The following is a 14,854-nucleotide window of genomic DNA, read 5'->3' as shown; positions in this document are numbered from 1 at the left end:
AAAGTGATGTCTAATTGAAAGGCAGACAAAAAAGTGATGTCAGAGAAAGACTTGACAGAATAGGATATGCCCAACCGTCACAAGAAAAGAGAAGAAAGGGAAGCAACTTGAGGGGCAGAAAGAGAAAGAGCAGAGCAAACATTTTTACTGGAACAGTTGTACAAAGACAGGTTGCAAAGAGAGAACAAGCTAGACACAGGTGAAGATGGACTGAGCCAGAGACCAAGAAAGAAGCCAGACTGAATGAATCAGTTAGCTTGGAGAAGAGTTTGAGCCAGAATAACTGAGTTGAACCAGCTAGTGAGAGAGATAAGAAAGAACTGGAAAGAGTGAGCTTATTCAGCAGTAAATCTCAGAGCTGGAAAGCATTCTAGGCCTACACACGCTTGTACAGAAGCTAGAAGCTTCCAGGACTAGGCCTCGGTTAGCGGACTAAGGCAGTAAACCTTGGAGATGATAATTACTTCAGATGAGTAAAAGATACTTTTACAAACCTGTGGCCCTGTCTATCCCATTGAGAGTAACAAGTACTAATCCCACCTCGTGTACTGTGAAGAGTCCTAACCAAGTTAGCGTAAGCGGGTTGCCTAGGATTACCAGCACAGAAGAGAGGCCAGAAAAGAGTAGGGTCATTCATTCTACATAATTGTTCTACAAATCAATTCTCCAATGTATTTACCTTTCAAGAACTATGTCTACTGCTAACTGTGGCCATAGCAGTACGTAGATATAGACTGTGTCAGCTCTAGAGTATGATGATGGGGATGCACTGATTGAGATTCATCTGCTCTCTGTGGGTACCGATGTGTACATAACTCACCCAGCACAGAAGAACCGGACTCAGCAATCCCTTTGTTGACCATCTCCTAGGTTATAGACTTCTTAAGGAGATGGATATTTGAGTTCAGGTACATAAGAAATATTTACTCTATAGAATGCACAGCAATTGCTTTCAAAATCAGATTCCTACATGTGAGTTTCTTGAAAGCTACTGGATAAGAAGTTGAGCTCCTTAGCTGTTAACCGAAGATGGCCTTGTCATGCTTATATAACTGTCTTCACAGCTTACACCCAACAGTGCAGCAAGGACATTTTTCTGTGTAGAATTGTGGTCCTCTTTCCTTTGCCCTGCAAAGTCTAATCTGAGTGTTTGTTGTCTCTTCTGCAAAGACAGCATTGTCTTGTCTGAGACAAGACAGCTTTCCTGACTCTTGGGCATATGCCTCAATGCACTCCACAAACTCTCAACACTAACACTGCACAAACCTGAGCTTTCCAAACTAAATAGTTATTTTAGAATTTAATTCGTAGAGAGATTATACATAACGAGTGATTCCTGGGTTGTGTGGCCTCTTTTACTATTATGTTGAATATTGTTATATCCCAGGCCTCCATCATACCAACTTGCTTAAGACTCCACCTTAGCTAACCACTCACTACGCTGCACTATTTTCGTCCAGTCCTCAAGATTCTTAACACCCTGTGGAGCCTCTGTCCCAGGGACCTCTTAGCCTAAGAACAGAACCAGACCTTTATAGGCAGTGGTGTAAGGGGCTGGAGACGGGCTCTTCTAGGCCCTTTACTCGCATTTCCCAGGAGCATTCCAGACTGCAGTGCCTCGCCCGCCACAGTAGATGATGCTTGCCGGTCCCAGCAGAGGAGATAGATGGTGCTCAGCGTTGAAGAAATACATTCCACAACCATTTTAGCTTTTTTTTAAGCCATGGAATTTTATGTATTTTGAAATTTCAAATAACATTAAGGAAAAGGCTCTGGAGATTTTTTTTTTTTCAACTTAAAATTCTAATGGATAGAAGCTGGTATTTTTGTTTTGGGACAAGTATTTTTCAAATGGCTAAGAACACTTTAGTAGGTTCTGTGGAAATGCTTACGAGCAACTGAGACCTTTGCACAAGTGTTTGATGTGTATTGCCCTACAGTGTTGCAGATGTATTACTGCTCTATTATATCCTCAAAAGAGAATATCAGATGTTAAAAGCCTACAGCGAATCTTCTTTTAGTATAGAAGACTAGGAATTCAGCAGTGAATCTGAGTATGAAACTGGTGCAGTTTTCATCAGCTCTAACATGTCTCTACTGCTCAAGAATGTGTCCTCACTGTCACTGCAGAGGTAGGTGCAGTAGCCTGCCTATAAGGTGGCAGTAAGAAGGAACTACACCTGTAGAGGCCTTAGAACAAGATCTCCCAGAGTCAGACCAGCAGGTACCTCTGGGCTGTTTTCACCTCAGGAATTGCTGGGGCTGCCTCATTAATTTATGCCGGTGATTATATTTGAAGTCATCGCTTTTATGCACATTTGATGAGTCTGTGTTCTGAGAATAAAAGTTAAAAGACTATTTGAGAGTAGAGTGTCTGCTGTTTGTTCTATGTAACTCACCGTTATAGGAAGAACTTCCCACTGTGCTCCAGCATTGTCTCCATGCTGAGCTTTCTGCTCCCCTTCAGAGGCTCTGAGTTTCACTCTGAGAGTCAGCATGGATCAGTGCCTCGGGGACTCATTGAGAAAGAACACTGTTTGAGTTGGTGCTAAGGATTGGAGGTGGCATGTCTTAAAAGGGAAAATAAAAATCATCATACTGTATATACATGGTACCTGTGGACCAGAAGAGGGTAGCAGGTCCCTGGAACTGGAGTTATAAATGGTTGTGAACATCTTTGTGGGTGCTGGCAGTAGAACCCAGCATAGCCTGTTAACAGCTGAGCTGTCTCTCCAGGCCCAGCTTTGACCATCTTAGTGCAATAAACACTGTTTGGACCTTTTGATTGTTGTGTGCTTGCTCTTTGTTTCCCCAATTTGTTTTCTGAGGGAGGTATTTTGATTTAGTGGGTGGTTTTTTTTTTTTTTTCCTTTTCCTTTTTGTTAATATATAGCCCAAGCTGGCTTGGAATTCACCATGTAGCCCAGGCTGGTTCTACACCTCCTTCCTTACTTTCCTGAGTGTTGTGTGTAGGTGTGTACCTCGGTGTCTGGCCATGAGCATGTATTTTATTCAGTTGTCAAAATATCTGCCTGGACAAAGCTCTACAGTGTTTGATTAAGGAAGAATGACCCTAAAGAGTGACCTGGCTCAGGGAAGGTACTCAGCCAAGACCTGTGTCACCTTTTGTCCTTCTTCCCTGGGAAAACATGAGTGCAGCTGAATGCAAAGAGGTACAACCCAGAACTCCTGTGTGTGGTTTCTTCTTGATAGATTGCCTTTACATTCTGTTTTTTGGGGTTATTTTTCTACTGTGTTTTTATCTCGTATGCAAGTGCATGCAGATGGCATATGTGTTGTAAAGGCCTTCCATGTGGAGATAAGAGATAGGTAAAGTAAGAGTCCCTATTCTCGAAGATAGGCGAGGTGACATGGACCAGCGGCAGTGGGCCTGAAGAGGGGAGTTTGATGTACATCCTGTGAACACCCACTAGTCCAACAGACTGTCTTAGGGGCACACTCAGAATCATGGCTGCTTTGGTGTCACAGCAGTGCATGTGTTCTGAAATTTGAAGTGAGTGTTGAAAGAAGACAGGAGACTTTTGTGTCTCAAAAAAAAGCTGTGTGTCACTGGTATCCTTATTTTATAGTCACACCTTGTGTGCTAGAGAAGAAATTCAAATTTATAGTTACTAATGGACAGCTAAATAATTTATAGTTATTTAGTCTAAATAAAAAGAAATAGAAATTGCTTGCGTTCTCAAGATCCACACTAAGATTTGAAAGTATACATTATTCTTATTGATGCATTCTCAAAGCTTTTAGTTTGCAACATATTTTAAAGCTAAAAGCCAGTCTAAATATTTGATTCATTAAATTCTTACATTTTTTTTTAAAGACAGTAAGCAGATTGCAAGGTAAGCTAGCCAAAAGAAAAGCCACCGTAACTCATGAAGCAAGTAGACATAGTGGAGGTGGACTGCTGAACTATGCTAAAGGTCAGGAACAGGACCTCTGTCTGACCAGACAGACTTGCTCATGCACATCCGTGGGCCAGCATTCACCTCTCATATCCACAGCAGAGGTGAACAGTTCCTCAAAGAGCTGCTAGGAGCACTAAGTGCTTAATACCTAGCACTTGCCTAGAACCCTGCAGACACTGGCAAGAGACCTCAGCATCCTGAGTCACATGCACATGAAGGAGATGGTGGACAGCATATGTTCTGCACAGGGCTAGGCGCACACTCCATACGTGTCTAGTCTCTTTACTTTGTAAGACATTCAGAAGAATGCTGTTTAGGAGAATGTAATGCGAGAATGAACGGCAAGGACAGTCCTGCTTCCACGGTTCCAAATTAACGGGCCTTTCTGTTGCTTTTCCTCTACATTTTGTATTTTCACACTTCTGAGTATTTACCCTCACTCAGCTGAAATGGGTTTAAATTACAGCCACACGCTCTCCTCTCTCTTTGTGGTGAGGTCTGTTGCCAGCTCCGGTCAGTGGTCCAGTTACAGGGCCTGCAGAGTGTAAGAAAAATTGCCTCTCTGCTGGTTTTATGTGACAGGCTTGAAACGTGAAAGGAAGGCCATTAGACTTTGAGGATACTAACACAAAATCTGCAGAGCGGCAGAAGGAGTTTGATCCTTCCCATCCTTACTGCCCAGCTCTGTGGTCTTCCAGTACCTCACAACCATGGAGGCTGTTTTCTAGCCCCTGTGCCAGGCTATCTTCTGTGTGTGGCACATGCTCATCTCAGAAGTTATTTAAGTGCTTATTCTAAGTCTCTCCAGGGTGGCTTGGCCATTGCACCTTCCATGTCTCTGCATACTCAGGTCTGTCCATGCAGCTGTTAGCCCTACCCAGACATGACTGCTTACCTCTCTGATAGTTACAAACTTCCTGATAGGGGTACCACATCCTGCTCCTGCTCCCTTTGTACCTGCTGGACTGAGCATGTTACATGCCCACAGCCACAGCTTCAGGGCTGTGGGCTAGAGGAATACAGTGTTCATCCCAGCAGGAGCTCACGAAGAGATAGGCACACTCCTCCTCTTCCTAGCATTTCGTGTTCTCATGCTGACATAGCCAAGATTCTTCTTGGAATTTGTAGGCAGGAAAGGGTTCTCAAGGGCAGGAGAGTCATAAATAAGGACTACTGCTCAGACTTTAGGGCTCCTTTGCATAACTTGAAAACATGGATGAAAACTAGCCCTTTACACCACCAGCATCAGGGTGGCAGTCATGGAGGGAAGACTTAAACTGTGGGCTTCCACATGACTTAGGTTCACACCACGCTTTCATTGTTGTTCATGGGTCGAGAATGTTGAAGAAGCTTCATAGTCACAATTAAGAAGTCTGACGTATTTATCATTTATTTCTTAGATTTCTGTCAAAAATTAATAAAATATGGGCTTTCATTTCATCATGTATAGGTCTGTCAGCTGCCATCCCATAACAAAGTTTTCCACATTGGGCAGTTTAAGCAGCAGGGATGCAGAAGGGGGAAGCCTGACATCGAAGAATCAGCTTTGTCCTGAAGCCTTTCTCATTGGCTCATGGACAGCCGCCTTCTCCAGAGGTCCTCACCTGGCCATCCCTCTGCCTGTCTGTGTCCTAATCCTCTCTCTTACAAGAAGACCAGTGTGGGCTAGAGAGCTAGCTCAACCATGGAGGCTGTGGCTCACAACCAACATCTCCAGGGGAGCGGGAATGTTGGGTTGGGTCAGGACCTGTTTATCCCAATGACATTTTTCACTCAAATCACCATTTTAAAGACCCGTGTCCTAGAAGTTAGAACTGTCTTGTGAGTTCTCTGAGAAACTATTTTGCTTATAGAAGTGTGAATTTAGGTGGGACAGTTAATGCCTAAGGCTATGCAGAGTATTATGGTGACAACATAGCCATCAGACCATGTTTGTTTGTTAGGCATGCAAGAAGTTGCCACTAAGTAGCAGAGTTTGGTAAGCTATGAAAAGATCTATCTCATTCTCTTCTTAGGAACTATACTGCTAAATTTATTGGTGAAAATGGAAAGTATAAATCAGTAAGAAACTGGGGGAAGGTTAAAGAAAATAGTAATTACTTCTGAAACTTATCAGAATAAGGCCTTCCAAGTATAGCAGTTGCCTATTTGTGTAAAATTATGTTAAACTTAATCAGTCTACAAAATAAATAAATAAATAAATAAATAAATAAAACTGTTTTCAAACTAAGACTGTCTATTCCAGTCTTCTGATGAACAGGAAATAGAAGGATGGGTTAAAGGTAAGAAGCTTGTCTTACCTTAAGAAGATGTTACTTAGCCTGTCTGGTTTAAGTAGTACCAGAAAGTCACAAAAGTTGAGTCTGAACAACCATCTTTTGAGGAGCTACTTCTAGGGATGGTAAACAGAAAACTCTGGAAGAGTCATAGAGGACTAATGTCCAATTTCTTAAACGTAAGGAGTCAGGAAGCAGTTTCTCATAATGTCTGAAGTTATAGCTACAACTACCTAAAGAATCTCTCTCTTTTTTCTTCTCTCCCAATGTAGCTCATGTTCTTTGGAATATTTCTGTGCCTCGATGCCTTTCTGTATGTGTTCACCCTGCTTCCTTTAAGAGTCTTTCTGGCGCTATTCAGGCTCCTCACTCTGCCTTGCTGTGGCTTAAGGTAAGTTTAGATCTTTGACTATTTTTAGTGTGTAAACGGTTTTATTACTTTTATAACTTGTAGAGTTGTTAGAATAAAGATGGTGCATATAATTTCATTCATACTTTGGTTTTTGACACATACACTGCCTATCTGTTCAATTTGTATTATATAATATATATTTTATATATGCATTTTTTTCCAGAGAGGTTTTAAACCAAAACTCTGCTTTAGCTGGTAAACTGACACTGTTGTGGAGGCCATGGGGTTGAATAGAAGAGGAACAGGACTAGAAGTAGAAACTGACAGACCATGTTCTTAACCAGCTTGTACTAGGGCTGGGAGGCGTTCTGGCTTGCTTCATCTGTGAGAAGTTCAGGTTCTAATCTCCTAAGGAGCCAGCTCTACTACAGGCTTCCTCCTCCAGTTCACTTGTGTTAGTGGCCTATGAAGCTGTTGTCATAGACTTCTGGTTGGTGGCAGTTGATCACTCTGTAATGGCATCATTCTGATAGAAAATATCAGTCAGCCCAAACCAACTTGGAGAGCTAGTGTATTGTAATGAGTATCTGCCTCCCCTAAGCTTGTTTGATATCTGCAAAAGAAGATATTGAGAGCTCAGTACCTGTCCCCCAAAACCTGGAGATAGAAAAAGCATATCAGTGCAGTGCATGACCCACACTCACTCCTTATGCTGGCAGAGTGCCTGCCTACAGCAGCCCACAGTGCCAGCAGATGTCTGCCTACAGCTCCGAGTAATAAATACCAGTTTCTTGCATTTCTATTCTAGCAAACTAGAAAGATGGAATGTAGTGCTTACTGTGCATTTGTCCTTTGGGCAGCAGGAAGTTTGATTTGAGAGTGGCCTTCTTGACAGTCATGTCAGCAGGCCCCTGCTTTATGTGGTCACCCTGTAAAAGCTACTGCTTAGCTTTAGCGTAGTAGTTTGAGTTACAGTTCTAAAATGTGTGGCGTTTGTAAATATTTTTAAAACATTTCAGCTTGAAAATGTAAAATGCTGAAATGGGTAATAATTTATGGAACTCCATTTAGTGACCATTCAGTAGAACATAACACTTGGAGCTATAGCTTCATCAAAGAAGTTGCTAAAAAATTACTGGTTCATATTCAAAACTGTAAGTTCTGTTTAAAAGACTAAAGTCACAAAGACGTTTCTTTGTGTAGAAAATGAAACACAGCCCTTTCAAATGAACCATAATCCATTTTGACAAGAAATGCTTCTAATGTAAATAGAAATAATCAATAATATAATGATTAGGTTGTAGAAAGGAATAAAAGTTACGATGAGCAAGATTGCAGAGAATATACAGTTGTAAGAATTCAGCCTCCCTCAGTGCTATAAAAGTTATTATTTGTATCTAAAATCTTTCTCATCTTGCGGAATGATATGAATTTTGGCACGTTTAATTAATCATAAGTTAACCGGGTGAGATTCTTTTTAGGCATTTAAGCACCAATTTTAGGATCTGCCAAGTACTTCCTTTACTTTGTGGAGGGTTTTAAAGGGTTGCTCTCAATTGTCAGGCTTTTCAAAGACCTTGGTGGTGCTTTCCTACTAAAGCTGGTTGCTCTACTGAGGGCTCAGTGATAAGACACTTTAGTTACCTTTTCAGAAGGTGGGGGTGGGGAATCTTCCTGTGTGGCTGCATAGAGAAGGTGAATACAGGGAAATTAGATTAATCCAGTGTAACAGCCTGACATAAAGTAACTAAGATCTTGCAGGGATTTTCACACATATTTTGTGAGCTGGGTTACTTTTTAGTTATTCCAGGATTAGCAGTGTTAAACAGGTTCATATCCTACCCATGGCATGTTCTGATCAGTTGTTGGCACCCTGGGGGAAAGCATTAAAAGAGTTTATAACCTAGAAACTCTTCCTTCTGGACTAGACCTTTTCTGTGTGGTTAGTATATAGGTGACATACAATTCATGATAATGGGTCTTGAGGCTCTCGAGTATGGAAGTCATCTTATCTGACGATACATCTCCTTCTTCAGACATTGAATACTGCTTTATGCTCAGAGTCATTTCTGTTTCTCTGTCACTTGGAGAAGCAGGACATGTAAGCAGCATATAGCATACCCTTTCCATTCTGAGTATTAAGTATTGCAGAAAATAGAAGTTCTTAAACCATCTACTGTAGTTTGCTTCACATAAATGATTGTTGCTTCCTAACGCTAATATTTCTACAATAGTTTATATTTTTAGTGCAAAAAAGATGCTTGCTTTAAAATTTTATTTTGAAGCATTTTCAATCTAAATTAACTTCAGTGTCATTTTAAAAAGTGCTTTCTATTTTCATGGTTTTATAGCTAAAAGGACTCTAGGGGGCAGCCTATTATAAACAACTTGTAATAATTTATCTGCAATGTTGGTTAACTGAAGTTACATTTTATGTTGTCATTCATATTTATATGATAATGAAACATGAGGATGCAGTTAAAATTTTGCACCCAAATTTCAACCTTATTGAATCCTCTGTATGAGAGCAAGCAATATTACAGAAAATATGAAGTGCTGCTTTTAATGTCTTAGTACCTCAATGTTCTGTATCAGAGTTAAGCAATGTGTTACTGGGAGCCACATTTATTTTCTCTGAACCATGAAAACAATGTCTCCGTGATTCTTTTTTTAAACATGGAACTGAAAATATAGTATACTTAAAAAGTGACTGAACAAAAAATACTGTTAATATTTTGCCCAAGGTCATTTAGGTATTTGTAGAATACCCAAAAACCCTTTTATCTGTATGGAATTATTTAGAAATAGCCAAATCGTGCTGTCTTACAGCGTCCCTTCTACTGTTCTCTGCTTCCGCTGAAGGTTATTTGATTCGTATTGCCTACAGCTGCTTCATGTCCCACCTCTCTCCAGAAAGCAAAGGCGCTCTTCCTTCAGTCTGACTTAAACCTGCCAAGAGGCTAATTGTCTACTTTCCTCAGCCGTTATCATGCTCATCTCTTCTGTTTCAATCATATTTTTTTTCTAGTCTCATTTTTTTTTCTAAAAAGAGAAGAAAAGTGTGTCTGTTAATTAAATCCTGATATGGAAACAGTGTCGCCCCGCAGCAGGGTCAGCAGCAGCAGGACAGCACTGCCTTTGTCATCCTTGTGTGAGTGTCTCCTCCTCCTCTGCCGGACACTCTCTTTGCTGCACCATCTCTGGGAGGCTTTTTAAAGCAATCCAAACTTTCTGCTTTGAAGCTATTGCTAGATCTTCTGCTATGTTGATGTGTTTTCGGCTCTGGTGTGAGGTTTAGGTTGTGTTGCCACTTGTAACAATTGGGTGAACAGAGATGTCACCTTTCATGAAGGATGATAAGCAGGGAGATTTTGTAGCCTGTTGAGTAGCTTAGTCCTCATCCTGACTGCTCAGTTAATAGACCATTTTACCAATTTTCTTTATTTTTCTTTTCTTTTTTTTTTTTTTAGACTTATTTATTTCATGTGTATGAGTACACTGTCACTGTCTTTAGACAGACCAAAAGAGCGCATCGGATCCCATTACAGATGGTTGTGAGCCACCATGTGGTTGCTGAGAATTGAACTCAGGACCTCTGAAAGAGCAGTCAGTACTCTTAACCACTGAGCCATCTCTCCATCCCCCATTTTGCCAATTTTCAAGCAGCTTAGACTGTGTTCCTTTGGAGCTGTTGGCAGGTGCTACTCTGCAATGGTGGGGTGCACTGCTACAAAGGCTGCTGCAGTGCTCCTATAGAAAGCTGATACCACTTCTCAGTGATCTCAGAAAGACTTGGTTGAACCTATTTCTGATGAATTAGCAGTCCTAACCCCTGCTGCCCAGTGTTTAATGAGGAAGGAAGGCAAGAAGGAAGGCATCTAGGGTCCTGGAAAGCTGGTTCGTTCTTTTCCTAGATAAGGTAAGATAGCTTCTAAATTTTAGAGAAAATTAGGATGATATTTTAATTGAAGATAGAAACAGAATTAGATTGTGATTCGTTATGAGTTATCTGTGCTTGATAGCTACAGGTATCTTTCTAAGTTCATCTGTGGGATCTATTAAAGATACTGAGCATGTAGTAGTGTTTGTGTTATCAGTGTGAATACTGTCTCTTCCTAGAATTTCCATTATTTTGTGCTTTAGAATTCTGTCACACTTAAGTCATACATTGAATGAGATTACAGAGGAAAATGGTAAAATCTAGAAACCAGAGCTGATAGCTAGAAGTAAAGAAAGTACTTTTGAACATTATATGGTGCTAAGTGAGCTGACTGGTTTTAGGAATGCTGGGATATTTTTCTTTTGCTATTAGAGTAAATAAAATTCAGGCAAGCAAGTTTCCTGATTCCTTGTCTTGGTTTTAGACATAGCTCTCATTGAAGACTTCATTGACTTTTTTTCTTGTTTTAGGTTAGGACTATCTTTTCCTTTGACCCTGTAGGAGAGTTCTTATCTCCCAAAAGAACTATGAATTTCAAATTCTTAAGTTTCGTAGCCTGTTGACTTTTCCTTTATGTGCCTTAAATTTAGTTGTTCTCAAATTAGCTTTATTTGTGCTGTATAAATAGGCTTTTCTTTTCCCACACTAAGTTAAGTATTTGATTCTGGCCTGAGTAATTAATGCCACCACAAGAACATGAGTGTAGGAGAGCTCTTAGTGTCTTTGTCAGGGAAACAAGGATGTCCATTCTTTCCTCTGACCAAGGCTGACGTGTGCCACACCAGTGGGGAGAGAGAAAGTACATGGTTATGGAGAAAGCCTTCATAGCATCATCAGGTTTTGTCATCCCATGTTCCCCACCATGACGCTCAAAGTAGCGTAGCAACATTCCAACCTTCTTTCTTTCTTTCTCTCTTGTAAATCAGACCGAAGGGAGGAGCACTTTCACTTCCTTTATAGGATGGAGTGTGGTGGCACAGGGACTCCTTGTGGTGAGTAAACCCTGATTTTTCCTTTTATACTCTTGGCCAGATTGACCTCAGTACCTAAGCAAAGGCACCAGCATAGCCACGTAACATTTGAGGATGGGACACACCAAGGAAGATGTGCCACCCAGCCTGCAGTAGCATCCTCACCTGCTCTCAAGCCTCATCCATGTTTATTCCAGTGTTTGACCACACTGTCACCATGAAAATCACCATGAGATATTCTCTAATGACACCTCAGTCCTCACCTTAGGGCTAAGCCCAGATCACTTGTTCCTAGAACCACTGTTTACTTTGTTATTCCAAACACAAATGGCGCTTTATAAATCAGCCACTTCATTCTAATTAATTAATTTAATGTACAAAAAAAGGTGTTAGCCATCGAGTGTAAAGTGTTTAGTGATTATTTTTTACTCAGTGTCAGACTTAAATGATGAGTTTCTCAGTTCAGGAAAGCATCTTGGTCCTAAGTTCACTTTATTCCAGTTCACTTAAGACCATAAAGGGACTTCTCTTAAAAATATGAACCACATGAAATACACATTTTCAAACTGTCAATAGTATGTGTCCCCTCCAGTCCTCGGTTATACATACTTCCAGTGAAATGAGGCATGCTCACTCCTGGCCTCCGTCCGTGGCTTGAAATGAACTGGCAGGAGGGCTCTGCTCACCGTTGTTGCCGCCTCTTCCTTCTTGATCTTGCCCGTCCCGCTTCTCTTTATCAGTAGAGTATCAACCGTGGAGACGCCTCACAGCGAGCACCTTTCTCTGCTGCATAGTTCTACTTGCATGACTCTGTAAGCACTTTAAACAGAGATGTGTAATAGTAAAACATATGACATGAAATCATCATTTGTAATTATATGGAAGTATAGTAGAAGTATTTGTAGGAGTTAAAAGGTAAAATTTAGAAATGTAAAGAGTACTTCCGTATAGATATTTTTAACTTGAATATCTTTTAAGTTGTGTTAAATGTCTTACTTTTATTGGAAGTTCTATTGACTGTCTTATTTAATCTTGTCTTGAGTGGCAGGTAATAAAACCATTAGCCTAAACTAGGTTAGACTAATGTGGGTTTTCTGTTGTTGTTGTTTATTTGGTTGGTTGGTTGGTTGGTTTGGTTTGTTACTTTGTCCAGCATTCTCTTGAGATCTCCAGCATTCACTAAAGGAACTGCCTATAATTGGCTCTTTAACAAACATCATACCTAGAACTTGAGCCTGAAAGATTATCTAGGTGCCATTCTGGGTTGGTTGGCAGCACTGTAGATAAGCTTCTTATGGAGTTTGTAGTGATTACTGATAATCATCTAAAAATACCCTGCAGAGTAGGAGCAAGTGCTGTGGTTGGTTCACGTCGTCTTAATTAGGTAAACTCACTTGTGGTTAGATCTTGGAGAAGCTGTGATCCATACAAGCACTGTGTACAGTGCCACTTGGGAAGGGAAGGGCGTGTTGTTTTGGTTTTGCTGCTTTCCTTTTTTATTAATGGGCACTTGTGGAAAGAAAATCATTGTTTATAGACATTGTAAAACAAGTTTTATGTTGTGTTGGAATAGTAGTCCTCCACTCTGAAAACCTATAACTGCTGTAGCAGACAATAAGATGTTAAGGCGGCAGTGATAGACAGCTGAAGAACCAGAGCAAGTACATTTGTTCTGTTTTCCACTGTGTATTTTAAAAATTAATAAAGTGAGAGGTATGTTTGTTTCTTAACACAATTAATTTTCCATATGATAGATTATATATGAGTTTGGAGGTTTTGACAGTCAGTGTTTGTAAAGAGTCATGCCTGCATTGATGCCTCTCATTGTGCTCCCTGGCTATCAGTGGGGCAATGCCTGTCTATAGCCCAGGGATGCAGGACCTTCTAGCGTGTCTCCTCTTGATATCTGAATTATAAATGTTTGCTCTTGACAGAAGAACCACTGTTCCCAGTCCCAGCCTCATATAGAGTATAGGGCATGAAGTCTCCTCGATCATCAGTTAGCCCTTGGCAGGGAAGTGTGATCTCAGCTGGGTGTGAGGGAAGGAAAGAAAAAATGTACCCAGCTTTCCATGGAAAGTCAGGGAGAAAGTAATGATGGAGGTGGTGCTAGGTGCACTTCAGCTCAGAGCTCTAGCTTGAGCTGCAAAGAAAAAGCAATCAGCATCGCACATCTTTTGGAGGCTTGGGATCCGACTAGCAAAGCCAGGCCTGTCTCCATAGGCTCACTACATGGCTTCCCACCTGCTCTTTTTTTATTTTTTAAGATTTATGTATTTATTTTATGTATATGAGTACACTATAGCTGTATAGATGGTTGTGAGCCTTCATGTGGTTGTTGGGAATTGAATTTTAGGACCTCTGCTCACTCTGGTCAACTCTGCTTGGCTCAGTCCCTACTTGCTCCAGCCCAAAGATTTATATATTATTATATGTAAGTACACTGTAGCTGTCTTCAGACACACCAGAAGAGGACATCAGATCTCATTATGGGTGGTTGTGAGCCACCATGTGGTTGCTGGGATTTGAACTCAGGACCTTTGGAAAAGCAGTTAGTGCTCTTACCTGCTGAGCCATCCCACCAGCCCGACTTCCCACCTACTATCACCCTTCCTGAATGTGTCTCTTTTCAGACTTGCAGTATCCCATATTGAGTTCAAATAGATGTATCAAACTTACTGATAACTTGTAGAAAGCAAGAATGCAGTCCTGTGACAGCTACTCTCAGAGCTGGTCCCACAGCCTAGTTACAGGAACAGTTTAAAAGACGTACACATTATGCTCTTGTGGACAGGCTGAGAAGGAGCTGAACAGAATAGATAGCCAAGAAACTCCTAAGAGGTAGGTGTGTGTGTGGCTCTGCGACCAGGGACACAGGCGCAAATGAGTTCAGCCCACACCACAGCTTGAAGTAGTCACTGTTGGTAAAGATAAAGAGGCCGTAGCTCCTAATGGAAGCTCCTACTGCTAACAGTGAGTGTGTAAGTAAAGACCTGCCAAAACAGAAGACTGAGCAGGGGTCTGCACCTTGTCAGTGCGTTATTGAGGATGAAGCCTGCTGTAGACTCCAACGTAGTCATTCTTGTCATGAAAATGTCATGTCCGATAAAAGGGAATCCCAAATGTCTTCTTTTCTGTTTGTTTTCTCCATCTTATTGCTTTCATCCTTGACTTAGGCTTCAGTTTTTATGCTATACTCTCAGAAGGAAGAATCAACTAATTTTTTAATTCTGAAAAATTTAAGTAATGTTACAAAGAACAAACTTCTGCAGAAAAGGAGTTGTCCCACAAACCACTAACCCACCTCAAAAAAAAAAAAAAAAAAAGAAAGAAAGGAAAAAGAGAGGGGGAGGAGGAGAAGAAGATATGAGGAGAAGACTCATTGGAAATTT

General features: G+C 40.9%; 1 protein-coding gene across 1 annotated transcript in view; it reads left to right on the top strand.

Annotated features, from left to right (window-relative positions):
- Positions 1-14,854, top strand: part of Tapt1 (transmembrane anterior posterior transformation 1) — a 51,318-nt gene that overhangs the window by 16,396 nt on the left and 20,068 nt on the right. The window contains exon 3 of the mRNA XM_021163301.1: positions 6,472-6,590. Coding sequence (XP_021018960.1) covers positions 6,472-6,590 — 119 coding nt within the window. The remainder of the gene's footprint in view (positions 1-6,471; positions 6,591-14,854) is intronic.

Source organism: Mus caroli, chromosome 5 (genome assembly GCF_900094665.2).
Source record: "Mus caroli chromosome 5, CAROLI_EIJ_v1.1, whole genome shotgun sequence".
In the NCBI taxonomy this organism is placed as follows: Eukaryota; Metazoa; Chordata; class Mammalia; order Rodentia; family Muridae; genus Mus; species Mus caroli.
This window is presented reverse-complemented; position numbering and strand designations above follow the sequence as displayed.